The sequence below is a fragment of the Pseudorca crassidens genome, chromosome 2 (assembly GCF_039906515.1).
Source record: "Pseudorca crassidens isolate mPseCra1 chromosome 2, mPseCra1.hap1, whole genome shotgun sequence".
NCBI lineage: Eukaryota > Metazoa > Chordata > Mammalia > Artiodactyla > Delphinidae > Pseudorca > Pseudorca crassidens.
This window is the reverse complement of record NC_090297.1, coordinates 171,525,476-171,542,457: the sequence shown is the minus strand read 5'-3', so window position 1 is coordinate 171,542,457 and position 16,982 is coordinate 171,525,476. Positions and strand designations below refer to the sequence as shown.

Below are 16,982 nucleotides of genomic sequence, written 5' to 3'. Positions count from 1 at the left end.
CTCTACCATGCAATATTAGTTCTAAAATTTAAATACTCTTAAGGATACAAATATACTTACTGAATGATTGGAAAATCCTGCTCTAGAAGTATCTCGATCAACCGATCAAATTTCATACCACAAGTTTCCTTCCCCTCCCTGTCACAAGGACTCGGTGTTTTACTCATTACAGGTTGTGAGAATAAGAAGGAAACGTGTTTTCCTTCTGGAATTCTATTTCTATATATCTGTTCCCCTTCATTCTGAAATAGCACATGGTTTTGGGCCAGCAGAGGTCTCTCTAATTAGAACATTCACTATCCTAGTCAAGACAGCTAAGGTTGAATCACAGGGCCAGCCAGCAGGCTGCCTCTGACCAAGGCAAAGAATGAGGACTGCCTTTGGGATTTCCTTCTCTTACATCTGCCTCTCATCCTCGCCCTCCTTGGCTCATACACAGAGGCTGGAACCACGGGCAGAACATCCTGCAAGCCGCCCTGCCTGTCTCAAGTGTCAGTGGACACCTCTTACAGCAATTGCTTTTCCCGCCTTTTTCTGAACCAATGATGAGGAAGTAAATTTGAAATCTGATATTGATGTGAACTCCAAATAGAAATCATTCCCTATTTCCTCTCCTGGTGTTCTCATCCAGAAAGGCTTTCCTGACACCCCATGTTGAGGGAAATGCTCTCCTCTGGGCTTGCTCTCAGCTTTGAACACTCTAACTATGGTTTTACTCTATGTCTTTCTTGCCACCAGACAGTGGATGCCTCAAGTAAAGAAAACTCTCCTATTCATCCTTGTAATTTTCATGTCTCTTTCAGTCCCTCCCACATGGCAGTTACCCAGTTAAGGTTTGCTTGGTTGTGTTTTCATGGATTTGCTTACATGAGACTCTTTTTCATCAGTCCATTAACAATTTTGGGTACCTGCTCTATATGAGACCCTCCACCAGGCACTGGAACTACAAAGATAAATGAGATGGAACCCTAGGTCCTGAGAAGTTACAATTCAGAAGGAGATATCGATGGTACACAAGTAAACACAAACCAAAATTCTAAGGTAGATATGAAGAGGGAAGGCTTCACACAGGAGGTGACGTATGAGCTGGGGCTTGATGGGTGACTAGAATGTTGTCAGACAACAAACGAGGCAGAAATGTGTTCTGATACTGATTTCAATGAACATTGCAAGATCTTTCTCTTTTACTGCAGAAGAACAACTGTTGCTTTGTAAACTGCTATGAGAATCTTAAAGATGAATGAAAGGGGAAAACTGCTCCAAACTGCTAATGAGGAAAGTAAAACAGGACCCAGATACTATGATAATTTCCCTCATTGCTTCATCCTTTGCTCACAGTGTAATTTTAAGTACGGAAAAAATAACAGTAAAACCTAATACTATGAGTGAATACAATACGTTAATAGTACTGAAAATCTCACCGTGTAAGTAATAAGATACATCTTTCTATCTTTTAGCAGCCGCCAGTCAAAACTCATGAACAATCAGTCTGTTAGCAAAATAATGAACACATGAAAAAATTGTCTAAGTAAATCTACAGAAACAACTTTTCAAATCCCACAAACTTTATTTAATAATGCCTCTTAGATTAATGGTTAGAAATACAAATGTGGAGTTTTTAACTACAAATTTAGTGAAATGATTCAACTTTTAGTCTTTGAAAAGTATTTGACAACTCAATGGTCATCCCTAGAAGCAATCTGGATTTTCTGTTTTGTTTTGTTTTGGGGGTAGAGAAGTGATTTTTAGAAAAGAATCTCATTTTCATCAGGTTGATCTAATCGTGTATACCTATATGTTTGTTGTTAAAATGACTCAAATAAAGAGACAGTCCATATTTCAGTCTTGTTAGCTAAGAAACCTTGGGAGAAATGTGAATTTTATTAGTCTAGGGAATCTACATTTTTCAAGAAAAGTGGGTTATCTTATATTTTACACAGGGCAGGATTTTAGTAGGCAAAAGAGCACACGCACATTTAAGCTGAAGTTGAAGGAGACTTTCCCTTCCAGCCAGCTACCATTTTCACATGCCTATACTGCATGGAAAACAATTTTAAGCACACAAAAGAGAGGGACAAACAATAAAATCAGAAGAGATGGTTATTTCTGGTTAAAAGATATCAAAAAGTTTCAGCTGATAGGTAAGTGTCTTCATGTTATTAATCCCATGCTCCCAAGTCTATCACAATCTTAATGCATTTTTGTAGGCTGCAGACATTCTAGGTGCTTGGACTGCCAGCAGCTTGTTCGGAAAAAAAAAAAAAAATCACGTGTTGTTTGTATTTATCTGGTTGCAAATAGTCGAACACTACACTGACCAAGTTGGATGGAAAAAACATCTGTTATTAACACAAGTTTAACTGGATTTAAAATATTCATAGGAAATGTGCATTATTATTATCTGGCATCAGCACACTAGATTTTTTTTTTTTTTTTCTTGTCGGGGGGTGCGCGGGCGTCTCATTGCTGTGGCCTCTCCTGTTGCGGAGCACAGGCTCCTGACGCGCAGGTTGAGCGGCCATGGCTCATGGGCCCAGCCACTCCGCGGCATGCAGCACGCTAGATTTTTTTTTATTATTATTATTTTTTTTTATTTTGCAGTACGGGGGCCTCTCACGCTGCGGAGCACAGGCTCCGGACGCGCCGGCTCAGCAGCCCTGGCTCACGGGCCCAGCCACTCCGCGGCATGTGGGATCCTCCCGGACCAGGGCACGAACCCGTGTCCCCTGCATCGGCAGGCGGACTCTCAACCACTGCGCCACCAGGGAAGCCCCCCACGCTAGATTTTTAAAACTGCATGGTACTGGATATTGGTGGCCCACTGATGTAAATAACAAATTATTTGAAAAAACACTATTAAAATTCCTCACAGGGGGTTTCCCTGGTGGCGCAGTGGTTGAGAATCTGCCTGCCAATGCAGGGGACACGGGTTCGAGCTCTGGTCCGGGAAGCAACTAGGCCCGTGAGCCACAACTACTGAGCCTGTGCGTCTGGAGCCTGTGCTCCGCAACACGAGAGGCCGCGATAGTGTGGGGCCCGCGCACCGCGATGAAGAGTGGCCCCCGCTAGCCGCAACTAGAGAAAGCCCTCGCACGGAAACGAAGACCCAACACAGCCCAAAATAAATAAGTAAATTAATTAATTAAAAAAAAATGGTAGGAAAATGATTACAGAAGAATGAAATATTTAAAAAAAAATAAATTCCTCACAGCCTTTTTCTCCATCTATGAGAAACTCTCTTTGTACCCAAGCATTTGTTTCTCTGGCTCTAGGTACCTTCCTGCCTAGGTTTCTCTTTCTGCTCTCAGCTGGGTCACAGGCTTGATGAATATCATGCTCTCACGGTATCATATGAAAAATATTGCTATTGGTGACCGTTTTTTTTTGGCACCAAATGTTTCAAGGCTTTGGCTGATGTGGAAAGGTGCCTAGCGATGGCATGAAATTTAAATGTGGGCATGAGGTGACCTCTCTGTTTCATTCTGTAAGGTGATATGTCGAATTCTACATTGGAAATTGCACTTCGCCAATTGGGAGGTGGTAGTTAGGATCAAGTATGAAGTGTGATACCAGCATGGAGCTGTCAGCATGGGTGGTTGTTTTTTTTTTGCGGTACGCGGGCCTCTCACTGTTGTGGCTTCTCCCGTTGCGGAGCACAGGCTCCAGATGCACAGGCCCAGCGGCCATGGCTCACGGGCCCAGCCGCTCCGCGGCATGTGGGATCCTCCCGGACAGGGGCACGAACCCGTGTCCCCTGCATCGGCAGGCGGACTCTCAACCACTGTGCCACCAGGGAAGCCCCAGCATGGGTGGTTTTATAAGCAAGGCTTTGAAGCCTCGACAGAAAAACTGCTTGTGCCCAGTGCCAATCACTCGGTCTTTGTCAACTCAATTGCACATCCATTCAGAGATGGCATCCATCTCCACTGACACCCAAAATATATAGGACACTGTTATCATGTCTCAGGGGCGAGCATGCACTGGTAACTTAACCTGGAGGGGCAGCCAGCCAGCCTTTGGCCCTTTGCTGATGTGTGTGACATCACGCGTGAAGCAGAGGAAGAAGTCATCTGTCTTGCTGAAAGGATTTCAATGAAAATGAAGACTGGGTTAATACCTGCTACACAATCAAGTGTTACTAATTCTTAATGAAGGAAGATGAAGGGTTAACACTATTGCCTTTGAACCCAGGCCCTAAAAAAATCACAAAGACAGCAGTGTCTCCATGCACGAAAATTCTAACCACATTGAGTCTGTAAGACTTGTTTTGTGGTAAGATGAGGCAGGAGAGAAATTTGCTCAACAGAGGCTGCGGTACTAATTGGTACTTTACAACGTTTGGGAATTTATTTATGTAGGAGATCCTGACCCCTATTCAATAAAGATCACCACGGAGGAAATCCGAGTGTTGCCCCCTGTCTATGGGAATAGAAATTGTGGTGCGAAAAAAAGGAGACATTTTCTCTCCTCTTCCAGTGTGGCATTCTATGGAGTCATCACCTCTGCAGTGGGTGAATAATTATTTTTAGTTAACCTCTACTGAGTGCCAAGCAAGTATGCTCTATCTAAGGAGATTAGAAACTTATCTTCAGTTTTTTTTTTTTTTTAAATGTTTCTTCAAAAATCTATTTTGGGTGGGAGCTCTCTGGTTCATACATCTGTATACAGTTGGTGTTCATGCTGTCAGAGTCCCCAGAATGAAGGTAACGTTCCCTCTAAAAGGGGTGTAGGCGCGTTGAGTGGTGCATAAATGCTTTCTGGGCTTTGTGTGTCGTTTATTGCACTCTGCTGATAATTTACTAAATGGTACCCTTGAGAGGAAAGAACTGGATGTGTCCTTGTAAAGTACCAAACTTGCTCCCTGGGAATAATTACAAATTGGGAGAAATGGATGAACTATTATATATTATTGTTCATATATTTTTTTAATGTAAGCATTAAGGAAGGTAGATAGGCCTGATTCCATCTCAGTTGATATCTAGTTTTCACTAAAATAATATAATTAAGGATATTGTAGACATAAAAGAATCAATTTCATATACAATTGATATTGTTGCAAATACCGTGCCTTTTGAGATTAATATCCAGCCTTTTGAAAGTCACTTGGGTCCTCATTGAATATAGAGCCAGAATGGCAATTGGCCAACAGGGCAACATCTTCTAAGAGGCCTCTGATTAAAAGACTTGACAAGATTAACCCTAAAAACCTCATTGTTCAAAGATACAGTGTCCTCCTTCACTCTGTGTAGCTTGATTTAATTTCTAACTTTTCTAAAAAATTATACTTCCATATATATACTTTTTAAGAAGTAATTTGTATAAAACTCAATATGATTGCCATGCATTTATTTTCTCTATATAACCGAGTAAAAAACATACATATGCAAACAAACTCTTCCATGAAAAACGAGAAAATTCTCTGTACTGGTTGAATAAGACAATCCCAATGTACGCTTTGTAATACATGCAGAATGACTGTTATCAGATTATACTCCTCTATTCTGGAGGCTGTCTTTCAGGTATGAGTAAAAGTACAATGGAATCTGTTTCCAGAAAAAAAGTATAATGACCTCTAAGTAACTTCATGAAATAAGGTCCATATTCCACGTTCTTCTGCAGAGAACACTTGTAATATTCGGTCATAGAGTAGAAAAGGATAACCTTTCTCCTTCAGGACACCTAGATGTACCCTGAAGGACTGAGTGGGTCCATATCATAATTTATTGTGAATTACATATTCCTGTTTGTAGGCCTAACCCTCCAAGCCCCCATTTTTCTTCTTTCTGGAAACTTTGACCGTTCTTGTCCTGGAAAAGATTACTGTCCCTCAACATCAAGAAAATAGAGGAGGCTTATTTCTTTGTTTTGGAAAAATTGAAGACTTTAAGACTTCCTAATATAGAGAATATCTGGCTGTGTGTTTTTCAGACCACTTACTGTCCTCTGCGGTGATGAACAGAATCCAAGAACTATGTGCACTGCCAAATCCATTGGAGACCACCAACCGAAATTCGTACTCTGTGTACGGTTGGAGATCTCTCACTTCATAGCTTAACGATGCAGAAGGACCGGAAAACAACCTATATGGAAAAGAAATTCTAAAATTAAGAAGCTTTAGACATTCAAAGGAATAAAAAACAAGTACAATCTTAAAGAATTTTCAGGGAATGTCAACATACCTCTCAGTGCTGCAATTTTCTGTCATCGCGTGATATCTCTTTTAAAATAAGCAGTCCTTTGGCTAAGGGTTTGTATTATTGCATTTATATGAGATGTAAATTCTAGTAGTAGCCTGGAGTGAATTCTAGTCTAGTATTGAGACTGACTGCCACATGGAATTTGTAGAATAAGTATTATACTTTTGTAGCCATAGTCAGACAGCAGATTTTGTGGGGTTCAGGTGTGTGCCTGCTCTTGGCAATACATGTGCTCATGAAAAGTTAAGGGTGAAGGAATCTTACTTTAAGCCTCTATAAATGAAAAATTTGCAAAGCAAATAATGATCTCCTAGGGTGTTGCTTTTTGTTTGTTTGTTTGAACTTTGGAAAGGAGGTTTTTATTTGTTGCCAGTAAGAACTGACCTATTGTTAAAAATTTAAGATATAGTGAATTTATGGCTACGTTGTAAAACCCGGGTGACTGTTAGAAGGGATGGACGAAGTAGAATGCTTACTCTAGAAACCAGTGGGTGGAGTTGCCGGGCCTCATCTGGAGTTGGTATCTGGGAGAGCCGGGGGCGTTGTTCCGAGCTGGTGTAGACCAGACAACCTGAAGACTGGTTGGAGTGGCAGATGAAAGCCTCGGAGGCAGCACGCCATCTGGAGCTGTCGAAAAACACAGATGAATTAGAGCAGAGAAAACTGTGGAGAACATATGCTGGATGGAATCGAAATGCTCCATATACTGGAAAAACTGTTCCTCAGGATCAACAACAATGTTAAACATGGTCCATTTAATTTAACATTTTCATTCCGGAACTACTGTACTTCCTTATTGTTCATTTCAACACAATTACATGAGTATTTCCATCTTAAAAGCCACCCCCCCCCCCCCCCCCCCCCCCCCCCCGGCAAACAGCAAGACAGATGAGCAGGCAGCACATCCCCACCTGTACTTCTGTTTCCCTAATTGAAAACATGGAGGGGATTTAATGAAGCAAATATTAAAGTACCTTTTTAATTTAACTCTTTGTTCAACAATCAAGCAACTGAACAGTGAAGGAGTCCGGATCTTTTATTTCTTCCACTGATGTCACCCATTGTTTCCTTAATCACACCACGACCATGAACACAACTGGATTTTTTTTTTTTTGAGGGAGGTTTATTAAAATTGTCTTTTTCTACAAAGAAAGTAGCACATTCCAGCCTTAATTCTCACTTATGAAAATATAAAAACTAAGCTTCTTTCCTCATGTGTTTTATACAGTTGGTTGCCCGTTCTCACAGTGATGCTGCCTTTATTCAAATATGTTACAAGTTGGGGCATAGACTTTTTCTAGTCTAGTGGAATCTCTGGCAAATTCTTCCTGAAGTCAGCATACTTGCTTGATATAATCTGTTAGGGAAATCTATCTGGATAGTTGTAGAAGGCCTAAAAGAAATGAGTGAAGCCTATTCTATTAAGAAATTAAAATTTAAAAATGGACCAGAAGACTTTGGCTATTAAATAAATTTTTCCAACAGGTATAACTTGAATGAACTTCTCATATCAGAGTGTGTTCCAAAGCTAGTCAGAAACTCAAAAACAAATTAAGCACAGTTCTGTGCCTTTGGGAAAATCACCAGGGAACTCTGAGCTTATGTTTCTTGTCTTTAAAACGGGGATAGTATTTTGCCTTTTTAGGATTGCTGTGAAGACCAGAGACAATGTAAATAAAGGACCTTTTATGGGGTCCTGGTAATTATTAATTGTTAGCTATTGTTATTCTACTGGACTAATCCGAACTTCCCTTAGCATAATTTAAGTAGTACTATAATGCAATTTTTGATTATAGTAATATAAGTTCTTATTGACCAAGGATTACTAGAGGCCATTGCTGAAGGAGGAGAAGGAATCAAAACAATGAAAACAGCTATCAGGATTCATTTTCAACTTCCGTTTATACATAACTTGATGTAGTGTGTGACTTTTATATACCCTCCAATTTGGGAGAACTGTCTTATGAACTATGAAGCTAGTGAATGGCCATTGATGAGAATGGAAGAATTAGATTCCGTGTCTCATCAGTCTGTTGTAAGGGTTCTGAATTTATCGATACTTCACTAATTTATTCAGTAAACATTTATTGAGCCTCTACTCTGTGCGAAGTAGTGTTCTTTGTGTGGAGGGTTAATAACACTGAGTCAACCCTCAGTTGACATGACCTCTGACCCTACGGAACTTATGTAATCGGAGAGAGCGAGCGATGAACAAATAGATACCGATGACCCTACCAGATGGCACTAAGTGCTCAGGTGAAGACTAACGCAGGGTAAGTGGAGAGAAAGTGAAAAGGAGTGAAGATTTTGGTTATTACACAACAATTCAGGTTAGACAGGAGAGCCATAGGAAGAACACGTCATTAGGTGACATTAGAGCAGAGACCTCAGTAACGTAAGGAGGTGGTCATGAGAATGTCTACCTGCCGTTTAGAGGAACAGCAATCCAGCCAAAGAGCAGGCAGGGCAAAGGCAGCGAGGAAGGGAAAGCACTGGCTGTGTGTAAGGAACAGTGGAAAGAAACCAGCGCGACTGAAACCAACTCAGGAGAGGAAGAAGAAGAGAGGAAAAGCTGGAGAGCTAGGCTCGGTCTAGATACCTCTAGAGCCTTCTTAGGGCTACACCTTGAAAGTCAAAGTCAAAGGCTTTGGACTCCATTTTAAATGGGGTTGGGAGCCACGGCAGGGTCTTAATCAAGGAAATGTCATGATTCTAAACAAATAAAGACCACTCTGGCTAAGTAAGAGTGACTTTCTAAGTTGAAGAGAGAGGGAATTATCTAACAAGCAAAAGCTTTTCTTTCTAAATTTTGGAAGTATAGTTTTAACATCCGTTACAACTCATCACAATTATTCCTCAATCACAATCATATAATTATACAGATTTGGTAATTATTGATCAGGGTAGATAAGCAAAGAGACAGACACAACTGAACTAAAATAAAATGTCTACTCTGATTCCCTGTGAAAAAAAAGCAATAAACAAATACAAATCTCTCTCTTTTTTTAAATTTACAATTAAAAAATTATTTATTTTGGTTAGTAAGTTGAAAAAATTTACACTTCTTACATAAATCTAAATATTTTAGGGAGCTAGATAATGTTAGTTTTCCAAAGGAGACTGGATTTAGGAGTCAGATAGCTAAAGTTTCAAATCTCATCCTCACCAATTCAGTTCACAAAATTCAAAGCTGATTACGTTTTGGCAAGTTCTTAACCTCACTGATGTAAAGTCATTTCATTTGTAAGTGTATGTCCAATAATACTGACTCTGTAGAGTTTTTAAAGAAGTTAAATTTGTAGCAATTAACTAAAATGGTGCAAGGAGCACAGTTTACTTCTTGGTAAATTTTGGTGTGTGTACACTTGTGAAGTCACAGATTTTTGTCCCAGGACGGTAATGTGTATATAGATAGACAGATAGATAGATATGTAGATAGACAGATCAAGGTAATAAGTTTTAGTGAAATTAATGAGTAAAATTAACAAAAGAAGTTTTAAATAGAGCCACACTTAAAGAATCTGCAAATTGTTTTTCTTGGTCCAGGCACAGATTAATAAATTAAATGCTCATCAGTAAGAATAAATGCCAAAAGAATAGTTACCTGCTAATGAAAAATTAATCTGCATTTGATAATTTCTTTAAACATTTAAGCAATAATTTCATTGAGATTTCTTTATAATGGTACAACCTCTACCTTAAACACTGGATCAAATATTCATAAACCATGAATTATGATAGTGTGGCTAACCAATTAAATATCTGAACTTGCAATAAATTAAAACTTCATATGCTTCTTAATTTCAAATAACCTTCAAGTTGCCTTCAGAAAGGCAAGATCAAGGACTTTTTTTTAGAGTAACTAAATGTTTAGAGACAGTGAATACAAATTGTTAATCTTTTTATGAAAATTTTCTATAATAAAAATTATTTTTAGGTAATAGGAACTCAATTTAATAGAATATTTGCTCCTGCAATAAGTTTAAAATATCTTAAAGAAAATTCTTTTTAAATGTTATGATTTTTAGGGAAAATAAAAATGTGTTGCAGGAGGTCACAGGTTTTAAGATACATATAATTTATTTCAACTTGCTATTAGCTTTATGTCTTTCACATCCACATGTGGTAGGGAAACTGGATATAGTGTTTTATGACAAAATAAATTTTCAGAAAAATGTATAATCTTAATTTTACAAGGTATAAATTTACTCATTCCCTAAATTATAACCTTTCAGTTTGAATCGGGCTTGAGTTGTCAGAATACCACTTTACACACAAAAAGCTAAGTCAGGGAGGCATGGGGAGAAGGTTGGAAGCAGGGAAGTTACCTATTGCAGTCATCCAGGCTAGCAGATGACAGCAGCTTACATGCAAGTACCAGCAGTGGAGATGGGGGCGTTAGTTTGCGGTTCAGTTGACTGTGGCATGTGTCGCTGATAGACAATAAAGGAGTCAAAGGTGATGCCAATGTGTTTGGCCCAAGCACCCAGGTGACTGGCACCTGAGAGGAGAAATGGGATAGGAAGGGGATCAAGAGTTCTCTTTCGTCCACATTACATTTGAGAGGTTTATTACACAACTACAGTGGCTACACCAAGGACGAAGTGGCAGATATGAGTCTGGATAAGAACTGTGGATCAATGTCCGTGTGGTATTTCATGGCCGAGATGTGATGAAATAAACGAGAGGGTGAGTGTAAATAGAGCGAATGTAGAAGAGGTCTGAGCAGTGAGGTCTGGGGTCCTCCAAACTTTTGAGGGGTTGGGGGAGGGGGAGGTCTCTGCAACAAAGGAGATTTACTTACAGGAGTGAACACTGAGGTAGGGGAGAAGCTAAGAGAAGACGCATTTTGGGAGCCAAGTGAAGAAAGGAAGGCCTGATCGACTCCGTCATATGTGCTGAGTTTCAGGAAGGAAGAGACTAAGAATTAAGCTTTGTCTTTGGCCAAGTGGACGTGACCTTGTCAAGAACACACAGTTCAGTGGTGGGCGTGGCAGTTTGATTCGGGAAAAACTGAAAAGGGAATGAGAGAGGAGGCAATGAGTGGGTAGAGTGAGCCTAGAAGACTCCTGAGGGATTTTGTTCTAAAGGGGAGAAGAAAATGCGGAAACGCTTAGAGAAGCTTCTGGTATCAGAGGAAGGCTTTCTAAACACTGGGAGAGGTTGCAGCGTTTGCATGCTTCTTGGAATGACCCAGAAGAGATTAGGGGAAATGATGATGGAGAAGGAAGAATAATTAATTGCCAAAGCAAAGTCCTCGTGTGTGTGAGAGAGAGAGGCAAGCCAAGGCACGAGCCAACTGAATTGAGAGCTGGTGCACGTGGGCTGTCGAATGGAGCAGGGACAGCCCACCACTGTGCAGAAGTGAATACAGACCCAGGCTGCAGATGTAGAGTTAGGTAGATCTGGTGATGGGAAAACAGCAAATGTCTCTTCTGATGGCATCCGTTTTCCCAGGGAGCAAAATAAAAGCAAAGGCGTCCGCTCTGTGCCGAAGTGTGGGAGTGAACTGGTTGCTTGAACAGAGAAGAAATGGTATGAAGAAGTTCTCTCGGGTAGTAGAAATAGGACATACCTAGGAAAGGCAATAATGTGGCTGTCCAGGGCCAGATACCCAGTAACTTAACTATAAATCTTTGGATTGAGGGACATTCGCTGCCAAAGACTTTTTAATTGATATTTTGTCTGTGAGTACAAATACTTATAACCATGATGATTTCTTATTTGATATATATTCTTTCATTGATGTATAACAAATGCACACATATCAAAAGAGCCTGGGCAAAAAGTAACGTGCAAATTGCATATAATGTATAACATATAAAACCATGTCCCTCATTTGATTGTTTTTTGTCTAACTTTTCTGTCAAGGAATATAATATCACTGACAATCCAAATTCGGAATAAGAATCAGCTCTGAGAAGTCATCAGCATGAAAAAAATCAGAGTGTTAAATATTTACACAAAACTCCTTCAAGTGTTAAAAACTGCAGTACCGTGCTGTAGGGAAAGAAAAAATGCCCAGAAGATGCTCCATAATAATAATAATAAAGTATCTTGGCTTCTCTTTTGAGTGATAACAAGAAAATGTGCTCCGTTAAATTGGTCACACTCCAATTATATAAAATCCCAAAATATTTCCAAACAAAGTGATCATCTTCAATTATTGACATATAACTATTCATTCTACATGCTTTCAGTAACACTGAGTTCTGGCAACGTTTTTTCCCCTCCAGTTAACCCCTTTTATCCTAGACCTATTCCTCTGAGGGTCTTTAGCATCAAAGCAATAACTGGGAACTAGCCATAATTCCACCCCTGGTTTCTTAACGCAAGAGCCATGTATCTATCAGCTTGATATACTGTCTCCAAGATGCTATGTTGCTCAAAAAGCTTCTCTCAAGTTTAATACGACCCTCGCGAGGCAAGCACTCCACAACCTCATGAATCAACACATCTTGTCCAGTAAATACTAATTCTACAAACGCAACTGGGCTACCTCAATCTATAAATTCAAAGGAAGGGTGTTTTTACTAAAATTTCAAATTTAACCTTTTTCGGAAGGCAAAATGCATATAGAACATGAAGCAATAAATTAAATCACAGAGTGGACGAGTCTAGATGGTATAATCTTTTGAATGTCTGATTGCATTAAACTTTTGTATGATGTACACTTGTAGACGCTTCCCTAAACAAACAAACAAAATGCCCCAAACATTTGCTCCATACAGATTTATAGAACTCTTGGGAGGAACTCTAGAAAGCAAAAACAGAGGCTTTCTTTTCATGTGGCCAGTGACTACCAAAGCTATAGTGACCAGAAGAAGAAATTTGTGGGGAAAAAATGAATTCACGTATTTTGCACATTCACCTTCGAATATGCTTCACACACACACCAATGTCTCAGGACAGCCCACCAACTTGTTACTACTACAGTGTGATGTGGGGGTGTATGAGTGTGCATTTCAAAATACTGGAATAAGATGCTGCATTAAGGTATCAAAGAAGTCTATAGTGTTTTGTATGAAATTCACACCTGTAATAAAGGATATTGAATGCCACTCTGCACAAGGCTCTTTGCTGGGCGTAGGGAAAGGGCAGAATAAATAGAAAGGGGGATTAGATCACCAACTTTTTACTTAACAGAGAGACAAGACATGAGTCAAATAACACAGAATGTGTACAGAGCATAAAAGAGGTGTAAGTGCTTCAGGAGTTTTAGAAGTTAGAAATTCACAACCAAATACGCACTGGACCTTGGCTTTCAGAGGAACAGACAGGGTCATGGGGCATTGGTAAGTAGGTCACGTGGAGTCACCATGTCCTCAGCCTAATTCCAGGGCCCAAGACTCTCATCACCTCCGCTCGTGTTCCTTCCAAGCAGATGTCATGCTTTCTACTGGTTTCACTTAAAATCTGACTTCAGCCCAGCTCACACTACTCTCTCATTTCAGAGATTAGATGGCTGGCATCCTCAATTAGGTTTCCCTGTTAACATAAGAGAAACCACGGCCTTTCATCTATATACATCCTGGCTGCATCACTGAATAGCCTGGCACATGGTCAAAAATCCCTGGATTACACATTTTCCTCTCATTTTCTGAAATAGTTACATACGAGCAAGGATTTTAAATTCTAGTTTCCAGAATGGAAAATTAAAGTTCAGACACATCTATTGAGTCGTTGAGTCATAAACAAATTGAAAACAGAAGGCAAGACTCCATTTCCCGTCACTAAACCATATGTCATTAAAAAAGATATTAATTATGAGGAATATGCAGATGTGCTAACAAATGGACAGTCAACCTTGAGCACAAGGATGCACAAATAGAGCAGCATTAAACAGTGACAAGTAGGTTAAAGCAGATTTAATGTCGGCGAAAGAGACTCTCATAAGAGTTAACTTTTGGAACACATACTGTGTGCCAGGTTCTTTTACATGATTATTTCCAATCCTCAGAATCACAGGACAAAATTGTAGTGTTATCTCTCTGTAGTGTTAGATAAAGCATTTGAGGTTCAGAGGGGTTCATATTTTATCTCAAATCACAAAACTGGTTACTGGCAGAGTGAGGATTTAAACTGGGACTGGTTAAGTTCAAGGGCAGTGCTCTTAATTTTATACCACAAAACAGCATGTTATAGCAGGTGATTTATAAGAGAGAATAAATATTAAACACATTAAATAAATAGGAAAAAAACCATTTACAATATTAAACAGATTCGTTTTCATAAAGGTTGGATTTATTTTCTGTCCAAGTCATATTCTTCAGAAGTACTTTCTGGTCTTCTTTCTTTATCATAGCATCTCATTATCTATGAGGAACTTCACACAGAACTACTAGTATGAATCTGCTAGTCCTCAAGAACGAGTCAAAGCCCACAGAAATTCAATGAAATGCAAAATGGAGAGCTCGTTACATTAGTAAGAGAAATAGATTTTGGAAAATTAAATGTTATCTAGAGGCATGTCATGGAAGTGATCTTTGACCACAGAATGGTCAAAGCATTTCAAATTTGGAGGGCAGATAGCTTAAACGCTACCAAGTCTAACTTCCCACCAGATAAAGGATTCTTGCCTAAAACATCCCAAACAAGTGACATTCAGGTGTCTGTTCATTACCACTGATAGGAAAATAGTTGCTTCGTAAGTCACCCCATTATATTATTGTTCTTCTTGTTGGCTAGTTCTTTCTGAGGGAGAGCTAGAAACTATGTTATTTCTACAAAACTTAGGCTGAATATAATCTTTTGCCCATATCGGCACCTTCTGAGAGCAAAACAGGGGACTGTAAATAACCAACATGGGTGAATTGTGCGGCAGCAGCATGAATTGGGACCATCTTGGGCAGTGGGTACATGTGGTTGTTTGTGCTAATGACACTGAACTCTTTGGGACCTTGTCTGAGTCACGCTGATCCCCGAGAACAAGCCATCACTACCGTTAGGGATAGAACTTCAGGCATTTTTAACTAGTCATCCTCTTTTCCACTACATTTCCCCATTTCCGGTTAAACATCTCTGCTCCCTCCAATGAGTTTCATGTTAAGAGGATTCCTCAACCACTATCTAGCCTTGTTACCTGATTTGGATGTGTTCCATTTTGATAATGTCCTTTCAAACCATCAAGGCTTATACCTAAACTAAACCCTCCCTTGTGCATCGTGACCAGGGCAGGACACAGGCATACTCTGACTTTCCTTCCTTCAAGTGACGTGGCTGAAACCTCACTGAGCATCTGAATTTTGGCCTGCTTGACACTGGAGTTCATCACTGTCATTCAGATTGGCTATGTGGTTGATTCAAAATGGTCTTCGGATAGCTAAAGATGTCAGATCAATGATTTTTCAATGGACACATAGAATCTCGGAGGAATGTTATTAAAGAAGCAAAGTATTTAAGTAGATATCATAGTGCCTAGGACAGTGCTTTGTATATGAAAGACGTCCTGTAAAAATGGACAGAATAAATGGGTGAATAAATGGATAATGGATGAGTTGGTAAGAAGAAAGATGTGCAGGAAGAAATCTTTAACCTTGGACCCTAATAATTGGTAGGATCCAGACCGTATTTCCCCATTTACAAATACAGACTCAATTATCTGAAAATGAATGCTTTTTTCAACATAAAAGAGATTAATTGCTTGGAAAATAACTAACACAGCAAACATCAAATTAGATATGAAATACCACTTTACAAAACATTCATTTTATCACTGATTTCTGTCAATGTCTCTGTTTCACAGATGTGAAAACTGAGGTTAGAAAAAGTTAAGCAACATGTCTGAAGTACATGACTAGTAAACAGCATCCTATAGTTTCATACATGTCTCTTTCATTTCCAAGACCATAATTCATCTCTCAACACCAAGGTGAAGCTTAAATTTAAGTCTAGCCATTGCTTTTCCCTGTAGTACGCCAAAGTAATGGTAATATAAGTAAGCTACTTTGAGAGCAGAGATCTTTTCACTTCTTTTTGTAAACTTTAGAGCACTTAAATTTTGAGAATTCAATATTGCTCATCAAATAAATATTAAAGAAATGCTAAAATTTAGTTCTTGCAGAACAGAACCCCCTTTTAAAAGCATGTATTTTTCTAACTATAAAATAACGCATGTTCATGGTAGAAAATTTGAAAATTACCAAGCAAATGAAGAAAAGTTATCCATAATTACACTACACAGAAAGAGCCATTGTTATACTACTATAGATGCCTTTCTTCTCTCTGTATATATAGTTAAATATATATATAACATATCATTTGAAATGATTATGCTGCATATTTTTAATATGTTATTTTGTAAACTCTGCGCACTTTACAGTGTATAGTGAAAACTCCCTCTGTCATTAAATAGTTTTTAGTAACATAACTTTTCAAAATAATTGCATGTAACATTTTTATAAATGTAGAGTTTTCACTTAAAGCTGATATTGATATAGAATGATATCATTTTCAGTATCATAAATAATATTCAGAGTATCCTAATAAATGCACATTTTGTTTTGCTTTTTAGAATTGTTGAGTCAATAGGAATGAATATTACCACCATTTCAGATATAAGCTGACAAACTGCTTTTCAGAAAGTTGTGTTTATTTATACTCCTATAGTAAGGTATGAATGATTCATTTCCCAGTATCCCCATAGAAATAAGTATTTCATATATGTATTTATGTATACCTAGGCATATATAATACACAATAATGTAACTATAGCATTAGAAACAGTTATATAATTATATGTTATATAAAATACACATATTATAATAATACAAAATATATACAATT

General features: G+C 38.8%; 1 protein-coding gene across 1 annotated transcript in view; it reads right to left on the bottom strand.

Annotated features, from left to right (window-relative positions):
- Positions 1–16,982, bottom strand: part of USH2A (usherin) — a 770,355-nt gene that overhangs the window by 276,218 nt on the left and 477,155 nt on the right. Inside the window, exons 38-39 of the mRNA XM_067729757.1 lie at positions 6,674–6,824; positions 5,938–6,080 (exon numbers count right to left, since the gene is read on the bottom strand). Coding sequence (XP_067585858.1) covers positions 5,938–6,080; positions 6,674–6,824 — 294 coding nt within the window. The remainder of the gene's footprint in view (positions 1–5,937; positions 6,081–6,673; positions 6,825–16,982) is intronic.